This window comes from Hyperoodon ampullatus (genome assembly GCF_949752795.1).
Source record: "Hyperoodon ampullatus genome assembly, chromosome: X".
In the NCBI taxonomy this organism is placed as follows: domain Eukaryota; kingdom Metazoa; phylum Chordata; class Mammalia; order Artiodactyla; family Ziphiidae; genus Hyperoodon; species Hyperoodon ampullatus.
This window is the reverse complement of record NC_136913.1, coordinates 7,427,232-7,450,230: the sequence shown is the minus strand read 5'-3', so window position 1 is coordinate 7,450,230 and position 22,999 is coordinate 7,427,232. Positions and strand designations below refer to the sequence as shown.

Genomic DNA, 22,999 nt, shown 5'->3' with positions numbered 1-22,999 from the left:
CTGGGGAACGGGAAGGTGAATGGGGCAGTGTTCTGGCTTTTCCTTCATCCAGATCAAAAGAACACTTTCGCCACCTTCACTGCCAAGATCATCCCTTTCTTGTCTCCCTCCTATATTCATCTGCTGATGTGACCACGGGATCGCCCTTCTCCAGCAGTCGTCACCCCTGGCTGTATATTAGAATCACAGGGGGAAGGGGGTTTTACTCAATGCTAGGGTGTCATCTCCAGGGGTACCATTTAATTGCAGCAGCATTTTTTTTTAAATTCCCCAGGTGATTCTTCCTGAAAGAACTGATGGAAATCGGATTAACAGTGAAGCCCGATGGTCGGTATCTGACTTGTTAAAGACAGCCCGACAGGGCTCTGAAATCAGTTGATAAATCTACGCTGTGTGACTCCAGCAGGACGCCAAGACATCTACTCTGATTCCTTCATTTCCCGTATTCATCCCTCCTTCCCAGGAGCCAAGAATAACACAGGGTACAGTTTTATAAATCTATTCTAAAGAAAGACATCAGAGTTCGCAGCAAACGACCCTCCCCGCCCTCCCCCGCCCCCACCTACCTTAAAGGTCTTCATAGAGCCAAACGAACGGGTGGCAAAACGCCGTATGTCCATGAGCTCGAATTCCCTCCCAGCATCGCTGCCAATACATACTGGGAGCGCCACTGGGACGGGAAGGACAGGACGGGCGGAATGCGCGTGCAGCTGCTGTGGCCGGAAGGAGAGGACTGCCCCTTCAGCACGCTCCTGGGCCCTTTAGGACATGCCAGGCAGAGGGAGCCCCTCCCTGGCAACCAAGCCCCTCATACCACTGTAGATGTAACGAGTGACAGGGCAGCCAGAAATCAAAGTCCTCTAATCACAAAATGGTACCCTATGCCCCGCAGGCGCTCTGCGAGTATGTACTCTATTCAATGGCTGTATCACACAGCCATTCTCTGATCAGTCCTATAACCATAACTAGCGTGTTATTACAGGCAGGGGGGGTTTCTTAAGGGAATCTCTTTAGCATGATCAAGTTTTTTTCTTCTTAGACATGAACCTTCACAGTCTCCTAAAAGGAAGTAAGTTTCAGGAAACAATTTCCACGGAGGGCTGGTGCATTTGCTATTAAAAGGGGAGGGGTCCCCTCCAGATACTCATTCATTCACTCTGGAAACAGGTACTGCTCACAAATATGGTGTTGGGATTATAAAAATGAAGGACACAGAGTCCCTGAGGGTCAGAACAAGCCATGGGCTGGAGGTGCCTCCCCCAGGCCTACCTCAGACCCTGTGGTGTCTCGCGTTACTTTGAGCGCCTCTCGATGTTTACAATTCATCTCAGGGCCTGCCGGTGTTAGTAAACGCCAGTCTCGTTATGATGTTTTATTTTTAGAGATCAACACGTTCCCGTCCTTTCTCGCCTTCTACATGGCCAAGTACTATAGAATGTGAAATGTGTGTTTTCAATAAAATCCAGCATGGCAGGAAACCTCTGTACAGTGTGGAAAGGGCCAACCTGCTCTCCCGGTACCGCTGTCCAAGGACCGTACCTGGGCCCGCCCGTGCCTCGGGGTCTTTTTGCTTTACTGATGATAGATTTATGTTAAGTGTATCGCCGTGTATTGTGCTCTTCGGTATTTCAAGTAACAGTCCCCTTGCGTGAAGTACAAGAGAAACACCCCACATACCTGCCAGCAGGCCAATGAGCAGCATCACCGCCCACCCCGACCAGGCATCCAGCAAGCTCTTGATGAACTCCCATATGGACTCCTTGCTTTTGCTGGTTATCTAGAAACAGAAAGACATCAGAGTTGATGTGCATACGCTTTCCAATTCATGCTTCCTTCTCTGAAACTGTTTCCTCAGGAAACACGGTGACTGAGAAAACGAATATAATGAAGTGACTAGACTGCCACTTACGTGATTCTTTCAGTTACCTAGCACAACGGTTAAATGGGCTTTCTAGTTCACAGATCTATAAAGATGCCATAATAGTCTCCAAAGAATCCCAAAAAAGTCATTTAATTAAAAAAACCTCACTAAGTGTGATTTGATCTTTGATTATTTCAAAGCCATTCTGAAGGAAGACATCACTTCGGTGTCACCGTTTTGAATACAAATCATTATTTTAGCTTAAATCGTAAGGTCTGTTCACAAAAGACCCTCTTCGACAAAGACTTCAATTCCTTCTTTCATTTTCCAGGCTACATGTTAACAACAAGAATGAACTTACTTTCTTCCTCTTTCTTCCCCCCTCCCTCCCTCCCTCCTTTCTTTCCTTCCTTCCTCCCTTCCTTCCTTTCTTCCTTCCTTCCTTCCTTTATGGCTGCATTGGGTCTTCGTTGCTGTGCACGGGCTTTCTCTAGTTGTGGCGAGCAGGGGCTACTCTTCGTTGCGGTGCGCAGGCTTCTCATTGCAGTGGTTTCTCTTGTTGCAGAGCTCAGGCTCTAGGCACGCAGGCTTAAGTAGTTGCGGCACGTGGGCTCAGTAGTTATGGCTCGTGGGCTCTAGAGCGCAGGCTCAGTAGCTGTGGCACGCGGGTTTAGCTGCTCTGCGGCATGTGGGATCTTCCCAGACCAGGGCTCAAACCTGTGTCCCCTGCATTGGCAGGTGGATTCTTAACCACTGCGCCACCAGGAAAGTCCCAAGAACTTTCTTTTTTTAATTGAAGTATAGCTGATTCACAATGTTAACTTCAGGTGTACAGCAAAGTGATTCAGTTATACCTATATATATATATATATTCTTTTTCAGATTCTTTTCCATTATAGGTTATTACAGAATATTAAATATAGTTCCCTGTGCTATACAGTAGAACCTTGTTGTTTATTTTATATATAGTAGTGTGTATCTGTTAATCCCAGTCTCCTAATTCGTCCCTCCCCCACCCTCTTTCCCCTTTGGTAACTGTAAGTTGGTTTTCTATGTCTGTGAGTCTATTTCTGTTTTGTAAATAAGTTCACTTGTACCATTTTTTTAGATTCCACATATAAGCAGTATCATATATTTGTCTTTCTCTGACTTACTTCACTCAGTATGATAATCTCTAGGTCCATCCATGTTGCTGCAAATGGCATTATTTCATTCTTTTTTTATGGCTGAGTAATATTCCATTGTATATATTTACCACACCTTCTTTATCCATTCCTCTGTCAGTGGACATTCAGGTTGCTTCCATGTCTTGGCTATTGTGAATAGTGCTGTTAGCTTTGTGCAGTGGCAGTATCATAGCCAGTGAGGTTTATCTGAGGCGTGATTACTGCTAACTGTAAATAGTGCTGCTATGAACACTGGGGTGCATGTATCTTTTCGAGTTAAGAGCTTTCTCTGGATACATGCCCAGGAGTGGGATTGCTGGATCACATGATAACTCTACTTTCACTTTTTTAAGGAACCTCCATACTGGTCTCCATAGTGGCTGTATCAATTTACATTCCCACCAACAGTGTAGGAGGGTTCCCTTTTCTCCACACCCTCTCCAGCATTGTTGTTTGTAGATTTTTTGATGATGGCCATTCTGACCCGTGTGAGGTGATGTCTCATTGTAGTTTTTTTTTAAAGATGTTGGGGGTAGGAGTTTATTAATTAATTTATTTATTTTTGCTGTGTTGGGTCTTTGTTTCTGTGCGAGGGCTTTCTCTAGTTGTGGCAAGCGGGGGCCACTCTTCGTCGCGGTGCGTGGGCCTCTCACTATCGCGGTCTCTCTTGTTGCGGAGCACAGGCTCCAGACGCTCAGGCTCAGTAGTTGTGGCTCACAGGCCTAGTTGCTCCGTGGCATGTGGGATCCTCCCAGACCAGGGCTCGAACCCGTTAGCAGGCGGATTCTCAACCACTGCGCCACCAGGGAAGCCCTCATTGTAGTTTTGATTAACAGCAAGAAGGCTGAAGGAGCCAGCCTGGATCACGCTTTCCAGGCAGATGGTTACATCTAAACACATTGTAAGAGCACCCCTTTGCCTCCCTGTGTTAACAGAATCCTACATTCCTGAGATCATCATTCCCCTCATAACCCTTTGAAGCAAGGGTTGGCAAACATTTTCTGTAAAGAGACAGAAAGTAAATATTTTCGGTTCGGCAGGTCAGTTGGTCTCCGTGGCAACTACCGGACTCTGCTGTTGTAGCACAGAAGGAGCCATATAGAGCATGGCAGAGCATCTCTCTTGTATCCTGTGGCCATGAAAAGGAAATCCAGTGCTTTCCTGGTGGCGCAGTGGTTGAGGATCCACGTGCCATTGCAGGGGGCACGGGTTTGAGCCCCGGTCCAGGAAGATCCCACGTGCTGCAGAGCAGCTAAGCCCATGCGCCACAACTACTGAAGCTCGTGCGCCTAGAGCCTGTGCTCCGTAACAAGAGAAGCCACCGCACCACAACAAAGAGTAGCCCCTGCTCGCCACAACTAGAGAAAGCCCACGCGCAGCAATGAAGACCCAACACAGCCAAAAACAAACAAATAAATAAATAAGTAAATAGGAAATCCAGGGACTTCCCTGGTGGTCCAGTGGTGGAGAGTCCACCTTACAATGCAGAGGCCGCAGGTTCGATCCCTGGTCAGGAAACTAAGATCCCAAATGCTGCGGGGCAACTAAGCCCACGCACCACAACTACTGAGCTCTCGCGCCTCAACTACAGAGCCCACGTGCTCTGGAGCCTGTGTGCCACAACTACAGACCACAACTACAGAGCCCACGTGCCCTGGAGCCTGTGCACCACAACTAGAGAGAGAAAACCCGCCCACCACAACTAGAGAGAAGCCCACGCGCCACAACGAAAAGATCCGTCATGCCTCAACGAAGATCCCGTGTGCTGCAGCTAAGACCTGCTGCAGCCAAAAATAAATAAATTAAATAAACAAATAATAAAATAAATCTTAAAAAAAAAAAAGGAAATCTAAACTCCTCTTCATGGTCTACTCAGTGGTTCCCAATGTGGCCCCGTTGCCCACGTGGCCGGACTCATCTCTAGTCCTCGCCTTCAGTGAACCTGCCACCAAACCTTAGAGCTCCTTGAACTGCCTAAATGTGCCACGGTCTTTCATGCCTCTGTGACCTAAAAAAGAGCCACTCCTGATGAGAATCCTTTCCCCTTCCTCTGCCTGGCAAATTCTTAGTCATCCTTCAAGACCCCACTGACATCTCACCCTCTCTAAAAACTCCCTCCCTAACCATCCCTCCTAAATGATCCCACAGCACTTGATACATAACTTTACTGCAGCCCATAAAAATATATATTGATTGCCTACTAGAGGCCAGGCACTGTAATATGTGCTTTCATGCACACACAGCCCCATTTAATCTTCTGGTATAATTAACTCCACCCTTACAGATGAGAAGATGGGGTCCAGGAATGGCACCCCAAAAGTCAGCCAGCCTAAAGATGTCAAAGTCAGGATGTACCCAATTTGTCTGGTTCCACAGCCCCCCTACTTGCCCTCCACACCACACCTCTGTATGATATAGCCTTCCACCCAAAGCACCTGGTATTATAATTACCTGTCCACACCTCTGCCTCTCCCACTAGCCCTTCTCTTCTCTAGAACCTAGCTCAGCACATGACACATGAACCCAAGCTCTAGCTCAGTGACTGTCCGATAAAAGCATGGCCCAGCCCTCCGAAGGGATTCCCCTCAAAGTGTCCTTATGAACAGCATGTACCTTTCTGTGTCTGTCAGTGTCCCGTGACTTCTCCCTCAGCCAGTCGATGGTGTGGAAGTCCTCATACGTCCCCACATCAGGGAATGGCTCGTCAAGGAAATCCATCAGGTTTCCAGAGCCACTCATCGCTCCTTCATTGACCATGCTACTTACACCTGGGAGAGAAAACCTGTCGTTAAAAACGTAAGCAGAATATCTGCACAGACCTGGCAGAACAATCCACGTGTGCTATTTTCTTGCACAGGAAAGACATTTCAGCATATGCACCTCTGCTGTGACGAAAGATACACATAGTCTGTCTTAGTGAGCACAGGCTGCTATAACAAAAATACCACAGATTGGGTGGCTTATCAACAACACATATTTATTTCTCACAGTTCCAGAGGCTGCGAAGTCCAAGATCAAGGCACTTAGAGATTCAGTGTCTGGTGAGAGCCCACTTCCTGGTTCACAGATGGCCATCTACTCACTGTGCCCTCATCTGGTGCAGTTCTCTGGGGTCTCTTTTACAAGGGCACTAACCCCATCCATGAGGGCTCAGCTTTCATGACCTCATCACCTCCCAATACTATCACATTGGGGATTAGGTTTCAACATATGAATTTTGGGGAGACACAAATATTAATTTCTTTTTTTTAACTTTTTATTTTATATTGGAGTATAGTTGATTAACAATGTTGTGATAGTTTCAGGTGTACAGCAAAATGATTCAGTTACACATATACATGTATCTTTTTCCAATTCTTTTCCCATTTAGGTTGTTAAAGGATATTGAGCAGAGTTCTCTGTGCTATACAGTAGGTCCTTATTGGTTACCTATTTTAAATATAGCAGTGTGTACATGTCAATCCCCAACTCCCTAACTATCCCCTTCCTCCACCCTTCCCCTCAGTAACCATAAGTTCATTCTCTAAGTCTGTGAGTCTGTTTCTGACAAATGTTACTTTCTTATTATTTGTGGTAGTTATGTGCTATAAAGTCACCATGGCCACCGAATTAGTGAGTACTAAATCACTGTCCCCAAGAGAAATAGAGGGTTAGGTTCCTTTGAGCCTCTGGTCACAACATTTTTTTTTTTTTTTTTTTTTTTGCATTACGTGGGCTTCTCACTGCTGTGGCCTCTCCCATTGCGGAGCACAGGCTGTGGACGCGCAGGCCCAGCAGCCATGGCTCACGGGCCTAGCCGCTCTGCGGCATGTGGGATCTTCCCAGACCGGGGCACGAACCTGTGTCCCCTGCATCGGCAGGCAGACTCTCAACCACTGTGCCACCAGGGAAGCCCTGGTCACAACATTTTGCCAATCTGTTATATAACCTTTTTTTGTGTATTTCTGTTTAAAGACACCTTATCAAATATATATCGTTGGTTCATCCACACTGAACTCACAGCCAACAGCACTGTCACTCACGCTGCAGGAAGCTTGTCTAACAAACATATTTTCTCCATAAGGCCCAGCACAGCCTTCTCGTGCTTAGAAACACTACAGGCACTCCTGCCCTGCATTTCAAGGCCACTGGAAACAGCAAAATTGCCAATAAAAAAAGGATAAAAACACGAAAAATATGGCACTAAAGAGACTGTGAAAAGAACACTTGTTTCTGGTCTGGGAACTGAAACAAGACGGCAGAGCACCGATTTCTCCAACCTCAGCTAGGATCGTGCATTCCTGGCAGCTCAAACTTTTTGAGGCTCTGCACGTGCACTGTGCGAAGGACCGGGCAAGCGCCCCATGTATTGCTCTGGATGTTACAAATACATTTTAGTGAGCAGGCAAATTCACAAATACAGAACTGCTCATAATGAGGGTCAACTATATCCATTTCTGGAAAACCTCACGTTCTGCAAAAGCAGGGCATCAACAGGAGAGGCCCGGGGGAAATAGGGTTGAGGCATACCACTCAAAACCAAACCACCGTAGTCAAACCAGTAACCGGTTCTCCTGGGAGATAAAGCGGACCACTGAGGCAGACAACCTCTGCGGTTGTCACTGTGGATACTCAAGATGTACAGCAACAGCAGAGTGAAAATGCTAAGACTTAACTCACTGGGGGAGCCAAGGTGATCCACAGGGGGAGTGGTCCTCTGCACCGGGGGCGGGGGCGATGCCATGGAGAGGACAAGGAGGCAGGACAACCTGCCACGTGAGCCATGCTATGGTCTGAACATGGGTGTCCCCCAGCCCAAATTCATACACTGAAATCCTAACCCCCAAGGGATGGTATTAGAAGGTGGGGTCTTTGGGAGGTGATTGGGTCATAAGGGCAGTACCTTCAAGAATGGGACTAGTGCCCTTATAAAAGAGGCCCCAGGGAGCTCCTTTGCCCCTTCCACCATGTAAGGACACAACAGGAAATCCGTGACTGGATAAAGAACCATCACCTGACCATGCTGGCACCCTGATCTCTGACTGCCAGCCTCTAGAACTGTGAGGAATAAATGTCTGTTGTTTATAAGCCACCCAGTCTGTGGTATTTTGTTATAGCAGCCCGAACAGACAAACCAAGAGCCATGCCAGGCTGGCAGCACACTGCCCTGGACAAGCAGCCCTGAGTGCAGGCCCTCGCTTCTAATTTTCCTTAAAATACAGTCAAAAGGGTGCCTGCTGCCAGGGCAGTAGCAAAGTGGAGGATTTTTTCCTTTCTTGCCTAAGATAACAATTCCACTCCTATTATTCTGCCTCCCCTTGTCTGGAAAACAATCTCAAATAAACCAAGACATCTTCCATGTTACACCACCATCAGAACCTGATTTACAGATCACATAGGAAATAATTTGACACGGAGAAAACGCTTTGCAGCAGGACCAATGCTCACCACCAGTTAGCAAGAAAAATAATACACTCTTACAAAGACAAGAGGTTGGAATAAGCACTAAATCAAAATTTATTTGGCAAAGAGCATGGAAATTTGAATTATAGGACAGGAACCACAAAAGTGCCAGAATAAGATGGTTAAAGAAGTGAAGGGTAGTTATTAAAATATTTGAGCGCAGGCTTCTCTCAATTGCTTTATGTATTTTTATATCTGGAGGACTCAACCACGACCTGACAAAACTGCATTTTGATCAAATTGAGAAGTCGCTACCGGCAAAGTGGAGTAATTTACAAGCAATAAAATGGCGATAGTTATTGATTTATTGACTGTCTGTGCAACTTTGCTACTTTAAAACTTTAAAAGTTTGAACTCTGAGCCATGCCAAGCTGAAAACTATACCCACTGATGAATGCCCAGGGAAGAATCATATTGCAGAAGTCAGTAGCAACCAATAATAAAAGGGAAGGAATAAAATTAGAAAGCAAAGATTTCATTTTCATTTCTAGAAACACAAGATGGTAATAGCCTTGTATTATATGCAGTAAAGAAAATCTCTGATGGGAAAAAGAAGATGGCAGGCTGCTGACCCACAATGGGTAGCCGGCGTAAGAAAAACCAAGCCCGCAGATCAAAGAATTGCAGAGACTTGGACATTCTATTAAAAAGAAGTTCATGTTACCTGAAATTTAACCAAATCTCTAGTCAAGCAACAACTCCAGGCAATAATGATTGAAACAAAAAGTCACTCTGGAGAACAAATATATCTTTAAACTTTGATGGAGCACGTCATGGTCCTGACAATCAGATGCATAATTGGTAAAGGAAAATAAACATGATCTAATCCGTAGATCTAATTGGAGGCTTTCCTTGGGGGCCCAGAAGGAGGTGGTGACTTCGCTTCTGAAGCTCGGGTTAAGAAAGACAGGAGGACCAAAAGCATAAGAAGAGGGCATCCAGGTCAGAAATAATGGAAAGAGGGAATTCCCTGGTGGTCCAGTGGTTAGGACTCTGCACTTTCACTGCTGAGGGCAGGGGTTCGAATCCTGGTCAAGGAAGTAGGATCCCGCAAGCTGTGCGGCGTGGCCAAAAAATTTAAGAAAAGAAAAGAAAAATGGAAAGAATTCTATCTGGGATCCACTGGGAGATACAGATACAGATGGATAAGAAATGAGAATCCAGCCAAACACAGGAACAAAAAGGAATGAACTCCAAGGACTTGATGAGAAAGAAACTTAACCTGTGTAAGTTCAATATGGCACCCAAAGGGATGCAAATACTGCTGACCCTTGAACAACACAGGTTTGAACTGGGTGGGGCCACTTATACATGGATTTTTTTCAATAAATATCATACCTGTATTTTCGTTTTACAGATCTTTACCTACGTGAGGGGAAAAGTTTGTGTTCGATTAGAGAGCCCAATATGTAGAATCACAAGAACTAGGGTTTGAGTCCTGATTGTATCCAGACTGTTTCAGCTTCCTGCCCTTGGGTGAGTCATTTATCAATTCCTTTGGTTTTGAGGCAGTGAGAGCAGGATGTGGATTTTTGACTGCGCAGGGGGTCAGTGTCCCTAACTCCCACGTTGTTCAAAGGTCAACTACAGTCATCTGCACCTTAGAGGGGAGCCCTTGCTCCTCTCATGTAGTTTTATTTCTCCTCTCCAATAAGAGCACTTCCACTGGCAGATGACACCTCTGCTTAGGATTTCAGGAAGGACAGCATCCTAGATCCTGCATCTGAGTTTCCTACTTGGCCTGGATCGTCGAGGTCAGAGCATAGCAAACTGCAGCTTGTGGGCCAAATCCGGCCTGCTGCCTGGCTTTGTAAATAAGTTCTAGAGGAACACAGCCATGCCCGCTCATTTACGTACCGTCTATGGCTGCTTTCACGTCGCAACGGCACAGGTGAGTAGTTATGACAAAGGCCAAATGGCCCCCAAAGCCTCAAATGTTTACTATTTGGCCATTTACCGAAAACGTTTGCTGACTCCCGATCTACACGGTGGACTGAACACAGAAACAGCTCAGATTCTCTACCTGTCCCCACATCTACAGCATTTTCAGTGGGACCTTGCGGCTCCTCTTCATTAAGAGGTAGAGTCTATTTCTCCAGCTCTTGAATCAGGGCTGGCCTTGGGACATGCAGTGGAAGTGACAGCATGCATGTACTGAGTCTAGACCCCAAAGGCGACGTGGCCTCTGCTTTCTTCCTTGGCCTTCTGCCATGAGCAGAAGCCTAGGCTAGATGCTGGAAGATGAGCGACCACACGGAGTCAAGGTGGATCACCTCAACTGAGGCCATCCTAGATCATCCAGGCTCACCAAGCACAGATTCATGAGTGAGCCCAGCCAAGAGCAGCTGGGTTTGACCCAATCAAACCACCCAGCTGACCTGCAGACCATGAGAAAAATGAATGGTTATTGTTTTAAGCCACCAGGTTTTTTTGAAAGGGTCGTCATGTAGCAGCATCATAACAATGTTTAACAGGTATGATTTATGTGGGCTCCAAGGGAGAGAAGAAATGAAGATGGCCAAGTTAGTTGCAAGGGAGGACAACTAACTAAGTTAGTTGCAGCAACAGATAACACAGCTGGCAACAGAGACAGGATGGAATCGAACTTCACGCTGGAGGTGTCCATCCTGAAAAAAGAGCATCTCTCTTACACAACCATATTTACCTACACAGGGACTTCGGAAGACACAAAGGACACCTAGGTCTTTTATCCAATCCTTAAACACAAGAAAGGATCTATAGAGTATGAGGGTAGCTGTGGCTTTTCATATTCAACAAGCTATCCTAGCTTGTTGAATGTTTTTAATCACGAAAGCGTGTTGAATTTTGTCAAATGTTTTTTTCTGCATCTATTGAGATGATTATGTAATTTTTATTCTTCATTCTGTTAATGTAGTGTTGGGTTGAATTTCAGATGTTGAACCATCATGGCACCTAGTGATAAATCCCATTTGGTCATGGTGTATGATCCTTTTAATATGCTGTTGAATTCAGTTTGTAGTATTTTGTTGCGGATTTTTGCATCTATACTCATCAGGGATACTGGTCTCCAATTTTCTTTTCTTGTAGTGTCTTTTTCTGGCTTTGGTATCAAGGTAATGCTGGCCTCATGAAAGAGTTTGGAAGTGTTCCCTCTTCTTCAATTTCTTTTGGAAGAGTTTGAAAAGAAACTGAATTAATTCTTCTTTAAAAATTTGATAGAATTCACCAACGAAACCATCTGGTCCTGGGCTTTTCTATGTTGGGAGGTTTTTGGTCACAAAGTCCACCTCTTTACTAGTTACAGGTCTGTTCACATTTTCTATTCTTCATTATTCAGTATTGGCAGGTTGTATATTTCTAGGCATTTACCATTTTTCTCTAGATTATCCAGTTTCCTGGTGTATAACTGCTTATAGTAGTCTCTTATAATCCTTTTTATTTTTGTGGCATCAGTTGCAATGTCTCCTCCTTCATTGCTGATTTTATTTATCTGAGTCTTCTCCCTTTTTTTCTTAGTCTAGCTAAAGCTTTGTCAATTCTGTTGACCTTTAACAAAAAGATGGTGCTATTTAATGAAAAACTGATGTTAACACCAACTCTCATTGATTTTTCAACTGCTTTTCTATTGTGTATTTCATTTATTTCCCCTAATCACTATTGTGTCCTTCCTTCTGCTAACTTTGGGCTTAGTTTGTTCTTTTTTTGGTCATTGAGGTGTAAAGTCAGGTTGTTTACTTAGAATCTTCTTTTTAAATGTAGGTGTTTATCACTATAAACTTCCCTCTTAATACTGCTTTTGCTGCATCCCATAAGTTTTGGTATGTTGTGTTTTTGTTTTCATTTGTCTCAAGATATTTTCTAATTTTCCTTTTGATTTCTTCTATGACCCACTGGTTGTTCAAGACTGCATTGTTTCATTTCCATATGTTTGTGAACTTTCCTATTTTCCTTCCACTGATTTATAGTTTCATTCCATTGTGATCAGAGAGCATACCTGGTATAATTTCAATCTTCTTAAATTTGTTGAGACTTATTCTGTGACATAACATGAGATCTATCCTGGAGAATGTTGTGTGTGCTTGAGAAGAATGTGTATTCTGCTACTGTTAGGTGGAACGTTAGACAAATGTCTGTTAGGTCCACTTGGTCTATACCATTGTTCAAGTCCTCTGTTTCTTCTGGCCATCTTGCTCTCTTTTGGTTGTCATTTGCATGGAATATCTTTTTCTATCCTTTCACTTTCAGCTTCTATTTGTCCTTAAGTCTAAAGTGAGTCTCTTACAGCCTGCATAGAGCTGGATCTTGGTTTTTTTTTAATCCATTCAGCCACGTGAAGTCTTTTGATTAGGGAGTTTAATCCATTTACATTTAAAATAATTATTGATAAGGAAGATCTTACTACTGCCATTTTGTTCATTGTTTTCTGCCTGTCTTGTAGCTCTTTTGTCCCTCTTTTCCTTTCTTGCTGTCTTCCTTTGTGTTTCATTTGATTTTTTTCTTTGGTAGGAACATGCTTTGATTCCTTTTCATTTTCTTTTGTGTATCTTCTATAAGTATTTTCTTGTGGTTACCATGGGGCTTACATAAAACATAGTGATAAAAATTTATTTTAAGTTGATAACAACTTACTTCAATCACATACAGAAACTCTACTCTCCCCCCATACACATTTTATATCACTGATGTCATGAGTTACATATTTTTATATTGTGTATCCGTTAACATATTTTATAGGTATAGTTCTTTTTTATACTTTTTTTAACTTCTATACCAGAATTCACTGATTTACACACCTCCACTGCAGCATTACAGTATTCTGTATTTGTCCATTTGATTACCAGCGAGCTTTAGACTTTCAAATGTTTTTGTGTTGCTATTTAGCATCCTTTCATTCCACCTCAAAGGACTCCCTTTAGCATTTCCTATAAGGCAAGTCTAGTGGTGATGAACTCCCTCAGCTTTTGTTTATCTGGGAGTCTTAATCTATCCTTGATTTTTTTAAGGACAGTTTTGCCCGATATAGAATTCCTGGTTAGCTGGGGTTTCTTTTTTTTTTTCCCCCCCAGCACTTTGAATATATCATCCCACTCCTTTATGGCCTGCAAGGGTTCTGCTGAGAAATTCACTGACAGTCTTCTGGGGGAGCCTTTGTATGAGATGAGTGGATTTCTCTTGCTGCTTTCACAGTTCCAGCTTTGACTCTTGACAGTTTGATTACAATGTGACTCAGTGTGGACTTCTTTGGTTCATCTTTTATAGAATCTGTTTGGTTTCTTGAATCTGAATGTCCACTTTCCTTCCCAGATTTGCTAAGTTTTCTGTCATTATTTCTTTAAATAAGCTTTCTGCCCTTTTCTTTCTCTTCTTCTTCTTCTGAGACTCCCATATGCATGTACTTGTTCATCTGATGGAGTCCCGTAAGTCCCTTAGGCTTTCTTCACTTTTTTTTTTTTTTTTTTTTTTGGTCCTCTGACTGGATAATTTCCAATTACCTGCTTTTGAGGTCACTGATTCTTTCTTCTGTTTGATGAAGTCTGTTGTTGAACACCTCGAGTGAGGTTTTCTGTTCTGCTATTATACTCTTCAGCTCCAAAATTTGTTTCTTTTTTATATTTTCTATCTCTTTCTTAAAATGCTCGTTTTATTCATGGATTGTTTTCCTGAGCTTGTTAAGCATCTTTATGACAGTTTACTTTGAATTCTTTATCAGGTAAATCATATACCTGTGTTTCTTTGGGATTGGTTTCTGGATATTTATTTTGTTTCTTTGGTTGAGTCGTGTTTGCCTATTTCGTCATGTTCTTTCAACTTTTCTATTGGTATCTACACATGTGAAAAGACAGCCACCTCTCCCAGTCTTTACAAAGTAGTTTTGTACCAGGAAGGACCTTCACCCATCAGCCCAACTAGAGAATCTGGAGGCCTCTCAAACCTTTTCTGCTCATGCATTTTCTGTGGACTTGTGCATGTAAAGTCCTAATGAAAGGAACTTGCCAGTTTATTTGTTCACGAGATCATAACCTCTTGCTCCCTCTGGTATCTGTCCTTGGCTCTGCAAGTTCTCTGGTTCTATAGCAGCAAGCCACCTCACTCTCCTGGGTTCTCAGTGGCAACCAGGCAGCTCCTTGTCAGTACCTCAAATCAGACCAAAGAGAAATCAGTTCCTCAGGCAGCCCTGCAAAAATCCAGAGAGCTGGATGCAAACTCCACTTCTCTTCCTATCTCTTGCTCCAAGTGAGGAATGAAGTTAAAGAGAAACCAGTCCCTCAGGCTGTCCTCAGAAAAGCCAGGACATTGGAGGCACTCTTCATTCCTCTCCCTCTTGAGTGAGAAGTCTCAAGTTGAGGGTCTTCTCCCAATCATGCAAATCCATGCCAGCTGCCACAAGCCACCCACCACTTGCACTGTTCTCAGCTACCCTCAGGCCTCCAACCTATGCTGGTTCCATCAGTGCTATAAGTGGGGAGGAAGGCCAGCCCTGAGGTAGGGCTCTGAAAGGTTGAGATGTTGGAGACACGTTCTACTCTCTCTTTCCCCAGGAGGAGAAATTGCAGTCTCTCTCAGTGCTGAGCTGTGCCATCTTGGAGGAGGGGCCGACACAGGTAAAGTGAAATCACTCCTCTTATCTGTTTCAAAGCAACTGTTTTTGGCTTTGTGCTCTTCTGGGGTCCTGCAACTTCCTGACTGGAATCTGGAATTCTCATAAAGGTCTCTATATCATTGTTATTGGTGTTTCTGTGAGGGAACAATGGCCATGGCTTTCTATCTTACCATTTTGCTGATGTCACTCTGCCCCAAAGCATTATAAGAACTCCTAATTACATTGTGGCTGGAACATCTTCCCACTCCACCATGACCCTCTGCAGTGACGAACAATGACTTACTTATATTTGCACTCCCATCACTGTCTCTGGCATGTGGTCAATGTTCACTAAAGTGTTTTGAGTTCATTTAAGTGTGTGGTTATCTCTGAACCACTGGGGTAACAAAGGCAAGGCTCCATTACAGAATTTTTTTAGGTTCCATCTACGCACCTACCAAAAATGTCTAAGTCCCAACTTTATCATAAATAGGATAAACAGACTCAAAAATAAATATGTGAGCACATGAGACAACCTAGGAAAAAAAAAGAGTACAAAGAGAATTAGCTTGTCAGTTTGACTCCTGCAGTCTCATGAGTCCAGACCAGTCTCCTCTGCATTGACATCCTTAGGATGATTTGGGGGACATCTGACCCTCAGAAAAGGACAGCAGGAGCCACCAAGAACACCCCCAAGCAGTCCCTGGCTCTGTGCCATGGCTTCCAGGAGCACTTCAGGTACAGAGAACACAGAGCACCTTTCCTGAAAATTCTAGTCCATGCCTCATTCTGAGTTAATAAATCAGCATTCAAGTTAACAACAAAGTTTCTTTTAACAGTTTTTGGTTTGTCCATCCTCTTAAATCTGATTGGTCCTGCTTCCCGGGAAAAACGAGACTTCTGTGCTAAGGTCCAGGCCATGTGCAGGAGTAATGGTCCTAACTTATGTCTGCCATGGGGTTCTACCCAAGCCTTAAACTCTCTGTGCCTCAATTTCCTCATCTGTAAAATGGGTACAGTAATAGTTCATATCCCTCCTGGGCTCATCAGACATCTTTTCCAACCACAATGCTATGAGATTAGAAATCAATTACAGGAAAAAAACTGTAAAAGACACAAACATGTGGAGGCTAAACACTATGCTACTAAATAACCAAGAGATCACTGAAGAAATCAAAGAAGAAATTAAAAAATACACAGAAACAAATGACAACAAAAACACAACAACTCAAAACCTATGGGACGCAGCAAAAGCAGTTCTAAGAGGGAAGTTTATGGCAATTCAATCTCACCTCAAGAAACAAGAAAAATCTCAAATAAACAATCTAACCTTAAACCTAAAGCAACTAGAGAAAGAAGAACCAAAAAACCCCCCAAAGTTAGAAGAAGGAAAGAAATCATAAAGATCAGAGAAGACATAAATGAAATAGAAAAGAAGAACACAATAGCAAAGATCAATAAAACTAAAAGTTGGTTCTTTGAGAAGATAAACAAAATTGATAAACCTTTAGCCAGACTCATCAAGAAAAAAGGAAGAGGATTTAAATCAATAAAATTATAAATGAAAATGGAGAAATTACAACTGATACCGCAGAAATACAAAGGATCATAAGAGACTACGACAAGCAACTCTATGCCAATAAAATGGACAACCTGGAAGAAATGGACAAATTCTTAGAAAGATACAACTTTCCAACACTGAACTAGGAAGAATTAGAAAATATAAACAGATCAATCACAAGTAATGAAATTGAAACTGTAATTAAAAATCTTCCAGCAAATAAAAGTCCAGGAGCAGATGTCTTCACAGGCGAATTCTATCAAACATTTAGAGAATAGCCAACACCTATCCTTCTCAAACTCCCCCCAACAATTGCAGAGGGAGGAACACTCCCAAACTTGTTCTATGAGGCCACCATCACCCTGATACCAAAACCAGACAAAGATACTACAAAAAAAGAAAATTACAGACCAATATCACTGATGAATATAGATGCAAAAATCCTCAACAAAATACTAGCAAACAGAATCCAACAACACATTAAAAGGATCATACACCATGATCAAGTGGGATTTATCCCACAGATGCAAGGATTCTTCAATATACGCAAATCAATCAATGTGATACACTGTACTAACAAATTGAAGAATAAAAACCATATGATCATCTCAAATAGATGCAGAAAAAGCTTTTGACAAAATTCAATGCCCATTTATGATAAAAACTCTCCAGAAAGTAGGCATAGAGAGAACGTACCTCAACATAATAAAGGCCATATATGACAAACCCACAGCCAACATCATTCTCAAAGGTGAAAATCTGAAACCATTTCCTCTAAGATCAGGAACAAGACAAGGGTGCCCACTCTCACCACTATTATTCAACATAGTTTTGGAAGTTTTAGCCATAGCAATCAGAGAAGAAAAAGAAATGAAAAGGATCCAAATTGGAAAAGAAGAAGTAAAACTGTCACTGTTTGCAGATGATATGGTACTATACATAGAATATCCTAAAGATGCCACCAGAGAACTACTAGAGCTAATCAATGAATTTGGTAAAGTAGCAGGATACAAAATTAATGCACAGAAATTTCTTGCATTCCTATACACTAATGATGAAAAATCTGAAAGAGAAATTAAGAAATCACTCCCATTTACCACTGTAACAAAAAGAATAAAATACCTAGGAATAAATCTACCTAGGGAGACAAAAGACCTGTATGCAGAAAACTATAAGACACTGATGAAAGAAATGAAAGATGGTACCAACAGATGGAGAGATATACCATGTTCTTGGATTGGAAGAATCAATATTGTGAAAATGACTATACTACCCAAAGCAATCTACAGATTCAATGCAATCCCTATCAAATTACCAATGGCATTTTTTACGGAACTAGAACAAAAAATCTTAAAATTTGTATGGAGACACAAAAGGCCCCGAATAGCCAAAGCAGTCTAGAGGGAAAAAAACAGAGCTGGAGGAATCAGACTACCTGACTTCAGACTATACTACAAAGCTACAGTAATCAAGACAGTATGGTACTGGCACAGAAACAGAAATATAGATCAGTGGTACAGGATAGAAAGCCCAGAGATAAACCCACACACCTCTGGTCAAAAAATCTATGACAAAGCAGGCAAGAATATACAATGGAGAAAAGGCAGTCTCTTCAATAAGTGGTGCTGGGAAAACTGGACAGCTACATGTAAAAGAATGAAATTAGAACACTCCCTAACACCATACACAAAAATAAACTCAAAATGGATTAAAGACCTAAATGTAAGACCAGGCACTATAAAACTCTTAGAGGAAAATATAGGAAAAACACTCTTTGACATAAATCACAGTAAGATCTTTTTTGACCCACCTCCTAGAGTAATGAAAATAAAAACAAAAATAAACAAATGGGACATAATTAAACTTAAAAGCTTTTGCACAGCAAAGGAAACCAGAAACAAGACAAAAAGACAACCCTCAGAATGGGAGAAAATGGGCAGAAGACCTAAATAGACATTTCACCAAAGAAGACATACAGATGGCCAAGAGGTACTTGAAAAGATGCTCAACATCACTAATTATTAGAGAAATGCAAATCAAAACTACAATGAGGTATCACCTCACACCACTTAGAATGCCATCATCAAAAACCCTACAAACAATAAATGCTGGAGAGGGTGTGGAGAAAAGGGAACCCTCTTGCACTGTTGGTGGGAATGTAAATTGATATAGCCAGTATGGAGAACAGTATGGAGGTTCCTTAAAAAACTAAAAATAGAACTACCATATGACCCAGCAATCCCACTACTGGGCATATACCCTGAGAAAACCATAATTCAAAAAGAGACATGTACCCCAGTGTTTATTGCAGCTCTATTTACAATAGCCAGGTCATGGAAGCAACCTAAGTGTCCATCGACAGATGAAGGGATAAAGAAGATGTGGCACATACATACAATGGAATATTACTCAGCCATAAAAAGAAACGAAACTGAGTTATTTGTAGTGAGGTGGATGGACCTAGAGTCTGTCATACAGAGTGAAGTAAGTCAGAAAGAGAAAAACAAATGCCATCTCCTAACACATATATATGGAATCTAAAAAAAAAAAAAAATGGTCAGAAGAACCTAGGGTCAGGACAGGAATAAAGACACAGACGTAGAGAATGGACTTGAGGACACGAGGAGGGGGAAGGGTAAGCTGTGACAAAGTGAGAGAGTGGCATGGACATATATACACTACCAAATGTAAAATAGATAGCTAGTGGGAAGCAGCCACATAGCACATGGAGATCAGCTCGGTGCTTTGTGACCACCTAGAGGGGTGGGATAGGGAGGGTGGGAGGGAGACGCAAGAGGGAGGGGATATGGGGATATATGTATATGTATAGCTGATTCACTTTGTTGTACAGCAGAAACTAACACAACATTGTAAAGCAACTACACTCCAATAAAAAATAATAATAATAATGTTAAAAAAAAAAAAAGTAAGTGTTTCATGAAAACACATCTTCCTTACCACCCTGCGTATTCCCTCCTTCCCGAAGTTTATCTAATCAGTCCTTTGATGTCTGTAGCTCACAGAAGGGACCTGATGGATTCCAGTTCTGCTCAGGGAGATTAAGCAAGTCAAACTGAACTTTTGAGGGACCTGCTGCGATTTCTGTTTACCAAGAACTCGTGAGGCCATTAAAACATGAATCTATGCCTGGCATTTTCAATATCTTCTCCTGAAAACTCCTCAAAGTGTTTACATTTATTAGAGACTATTTTCTTTCAAACGAAATACATCTACTCAAAGTGAAAAGACCACTAACCGAGAAATTTGCGTGAATCCCATCTGGCTGTGTGACCTCTGCTGACCCCCGCTGACCCTCACTGCCCTCCCCTCAAAAACTATAATCCTGGGCTGGACTGTTTCTCAGGTGCTTTCCACCCAGAGCGGATGACACAGAGACTGAAACTTAGTACCAGCCCCTTCCAAACGCTCGGGGACAAGCAAACAATCTTTAATTCATCAAAACCTTTTGTTTCTGCACAGATATTGGTTAAGCCTAGGGAACTTCCCAGAAATTTCAGAGCTGTCTTCACTGCCAGCTGTTTCTATCAGTCATTACAGAGCAGAAAATCATTTGAAAAAAGAACATACTCTTGGGCTTCCCTGGTGGCGCAGTGGTTGAGAGTCCGCCTGCTGATGCAGGGGACACGGGTTCGTGCCCCAGTCTGGGAAGAGCCCACATGCCGCGGAGCGGCTAGGCCCGTGAGCCATTGCCGCTGAGCCTGCACGTCCGGAGCCTGTGCTCCGCAACAGGAGAGGCCACAACAGTGGGAGGCCTGCATACCGCAAAAAAAAAAAAAAAAGAACATACTCCTCACTGTTGGCAAAATTGAGATCTGAGTGATAATCTCACATCCTCAAAAGCTAGAGACATCTGTGAGCATTATTGCCCTAACAGTTAGAAATGGGAACCCAAAAGTGCAACTCAGAAAAGATTATTAAAAACATAGAAAAAGCAAGCCCCAGGTAAGCAGGGGGAAATTGTAACCAGCAAGAAGCTAAGAGTCCACGCTCCTGTCCTTGATGGAAGCGCATGTGCACCAGTAGCTGCTAGGAAGATGCTTGTTCCTCTCCAATCAAGCCAGAGGGAAACAGAGACCAGGGACGTCGGGGCTGGCCTGCGCATAATCACAGGGCAAGTCCAGGAAGTGAGTTATCTACAGTCTTCCAGCTTGCCCTGCTTTTCGTGCAACTGCTATTTTAGTAAACAGAAGTAGCAAACCTAACGTCCTCATTTTACCTACATTCTGGAAACTGCTCTGCATTACTCATCTGGCCTGGATCTGGGGGCAGGTCTGGATTACCTGGTGGAAAAGTCAGGCCTTCCCCGTCAACCTTCGAGGCACCTGTGCTTGGAAGGGCAGCACGGAAGAGCAGGCGAGGTGGCTGTCATCTTGGGACCTTTTCCTTCTGGCTACAGAGGTGCACTATCTAATTCCAGAATGTTTTCAGCCTCTACAAGTAACCCCATGCCCACAGCAGTCCCTCTCCTGGCCCAGCCCCTCGTAACCACTCATCTACTTTCCTTCTCTACAGATTTGCCTCTTCTGGACACGTCACAGAAATGGCATCATATCATATGCGGCCTTTTGTGTCTGGCTTCTTTCTCTTATTATGATGTTTTCAAGGTTTGTCCCTGTTGGAGCATCAGTGCCTCACTCCTTTTTATGGGTGAATAATACTCCATTGTGTGGATATACCACATTGTGTTTGTCCATTCATCAGCTGATGGACATCTGGGCTGTTTCCACTTCGGGGCTATTGTGACTAATGCTGCTGTGATCATTCCAGTCTTCATGTAGACATGTATTTTCAGTTCTCTTGGGTAGACACCTAGGAATAGAATTACTGGGTCATGTGGTAAGTCTATGCTTAACCTTTTGAGGAGCTGCCAGACTGAAATCACTTTTCTTAAGTAAGTTGTTTTTTTTTTTTTTTTTTTTGCGGTACACGGTCCAGTGGTTAGGACTCTGCGCTTTTACTGCTGAGGGCCTGGGGTTCGATCCCCGGTTGGGGAACTAAGATCTCACAAGCTGCACAGTGCAGCCAAAAAAAAAAAAAAAAAAATCGAAAGTCTCCAATCAGCAAGGAAGGATGGTCACCCCAAGGGTGAGTTCCAGCAGGTTCCTCCGGCAGCATGGGCATGGTAGAAACTGCCATCAAAACCTCATCCCGGGGCTTCCCTGGTGGCGCAGTGGTTGAGAGTCCGCCTGCCGATGCAGGGGACGCGGGCTCGTGCCCCGGTCCGGGAAGATCCCACGTGCCGCGGAGCGGCTGGGCCCGTGAGCCATGGCCGCTGAGCCTGCGCGTCCGGAGCCTGTGCTCCGCAAGGGGAGAGGCCACAACAGTGAGAGGCCCACATACCGCAAAAAAACAAAACAAAACAAAAAATACCTCATCCCGGCCCCGTGAGCCTTTTCAGCAAGTTGGCCTTGCCGTCTTTCTCCTCCCTGTGCCCTCGCAGTAACTTAACTGCTGTTCAGGGCTTGGCAAATGTTTCATACAAAGGGCCAGATGGGAAATATTTTCAGCTCAGGGGCCATGCATTCTCGGTCACAATTCGTCCAGTCAGCCCTTCGGTCGTTGAAGCGCAGAGCAGCCCAGACAGAGCAGAAAGAAGACATGTGCCTGTGTGCCCTGACGTGCGACCTACAGAAACAGGCCGCGCTCGGGGGCTGCTGGGCACTACTTGACACAAGCAGTCACGGGGCATCTGCCACCTGCCAGGCCCTTGTCCACGGTGCCAGAGCCACCGGCAGGCCTTCAAGCCTCACCTACCAACAGAAGCAGCAGAGCAAGCATCACCATCCACTGGGAATGTACAAAGATGAAGAGGCATGGCCGTCCTGCACAGGATTCTGGAAGGGAAGGATGGGACCCTGGAAATGCAACCACAGGGCCTCCCGAGCGACGTTTCAACCTGGAAGCTTCAAGGGAATAAAAGGTAGTTCTTAACGCACACACATACACATCAAGGCTTCTATGATATCCTACCATCGGAAAAGTTTCTCCAACACATTAGCTATCCTAATGCTTCAAGACACCAGATGCCCCTGGCTTGTGAATACAAATATGGTCATAGCATCACTTTGACAAAGTGGTCAAGGCCATCAGGGCTCGAGGTCACACATCCTCACAAGACACCGTGAAAGGAGCAGGACACAAGGAGAAGGGGACCCGAGAACACTGAGTTCAGAGCCCGGCCTTAGATGACAACTAAAAAAATATGGAAAAAAGCTTCATGTCTTATAGATTTTCCAGAAGCTCCAACAACCAATCACAAGTCACTGTTCTTGCAACCTGCATGGATTACAGCAGGCACTAAACTCAGGGCTGATGTCTGCTGGCCACCAGCTCCTTGGTGCTGGCCGCTCCTCTGAAGGCCACCAGCCTGGGCTCCCTGGGGCTCA

At 43.7% G+C, this 22,999-nt stretch overlaps 1 protein-coding gene across 1 annotated transcript in view; it reads right to left on the bottom strand.

Moving 5' to 3' along the window:
• CLCN4 (chloride voltage-gated channel 4) overlaps positions 1-22,379 on the bottom strand; it is a 58,967-nt gene extending 36,588 nt beyond the window's left edge. The window contains exons 1-3 of the mRNA XM_079728167.1: positions 22,368-22,379; positions 5,641-5,795; positions 1,678-1,777 (exon numbers count right to left, since the gene is read on the bottom strand). Of these exons, the coding sequence (XP_079584293.1) occupies positions 1,678-1,777; positions 5,641-5,784 (244 nt within the window). The 5' untranslated portion in view covers positions 5,785-5,795; positions 22,368-22,379. The remainder of the gene's footprint in view (positions 1-1,677; positions 1,778-5,640; positions 5,796-22,367) is intronic.
• Between the last annotated feature and the right edge of the window lie 620 nt (positions 22,380-22,999).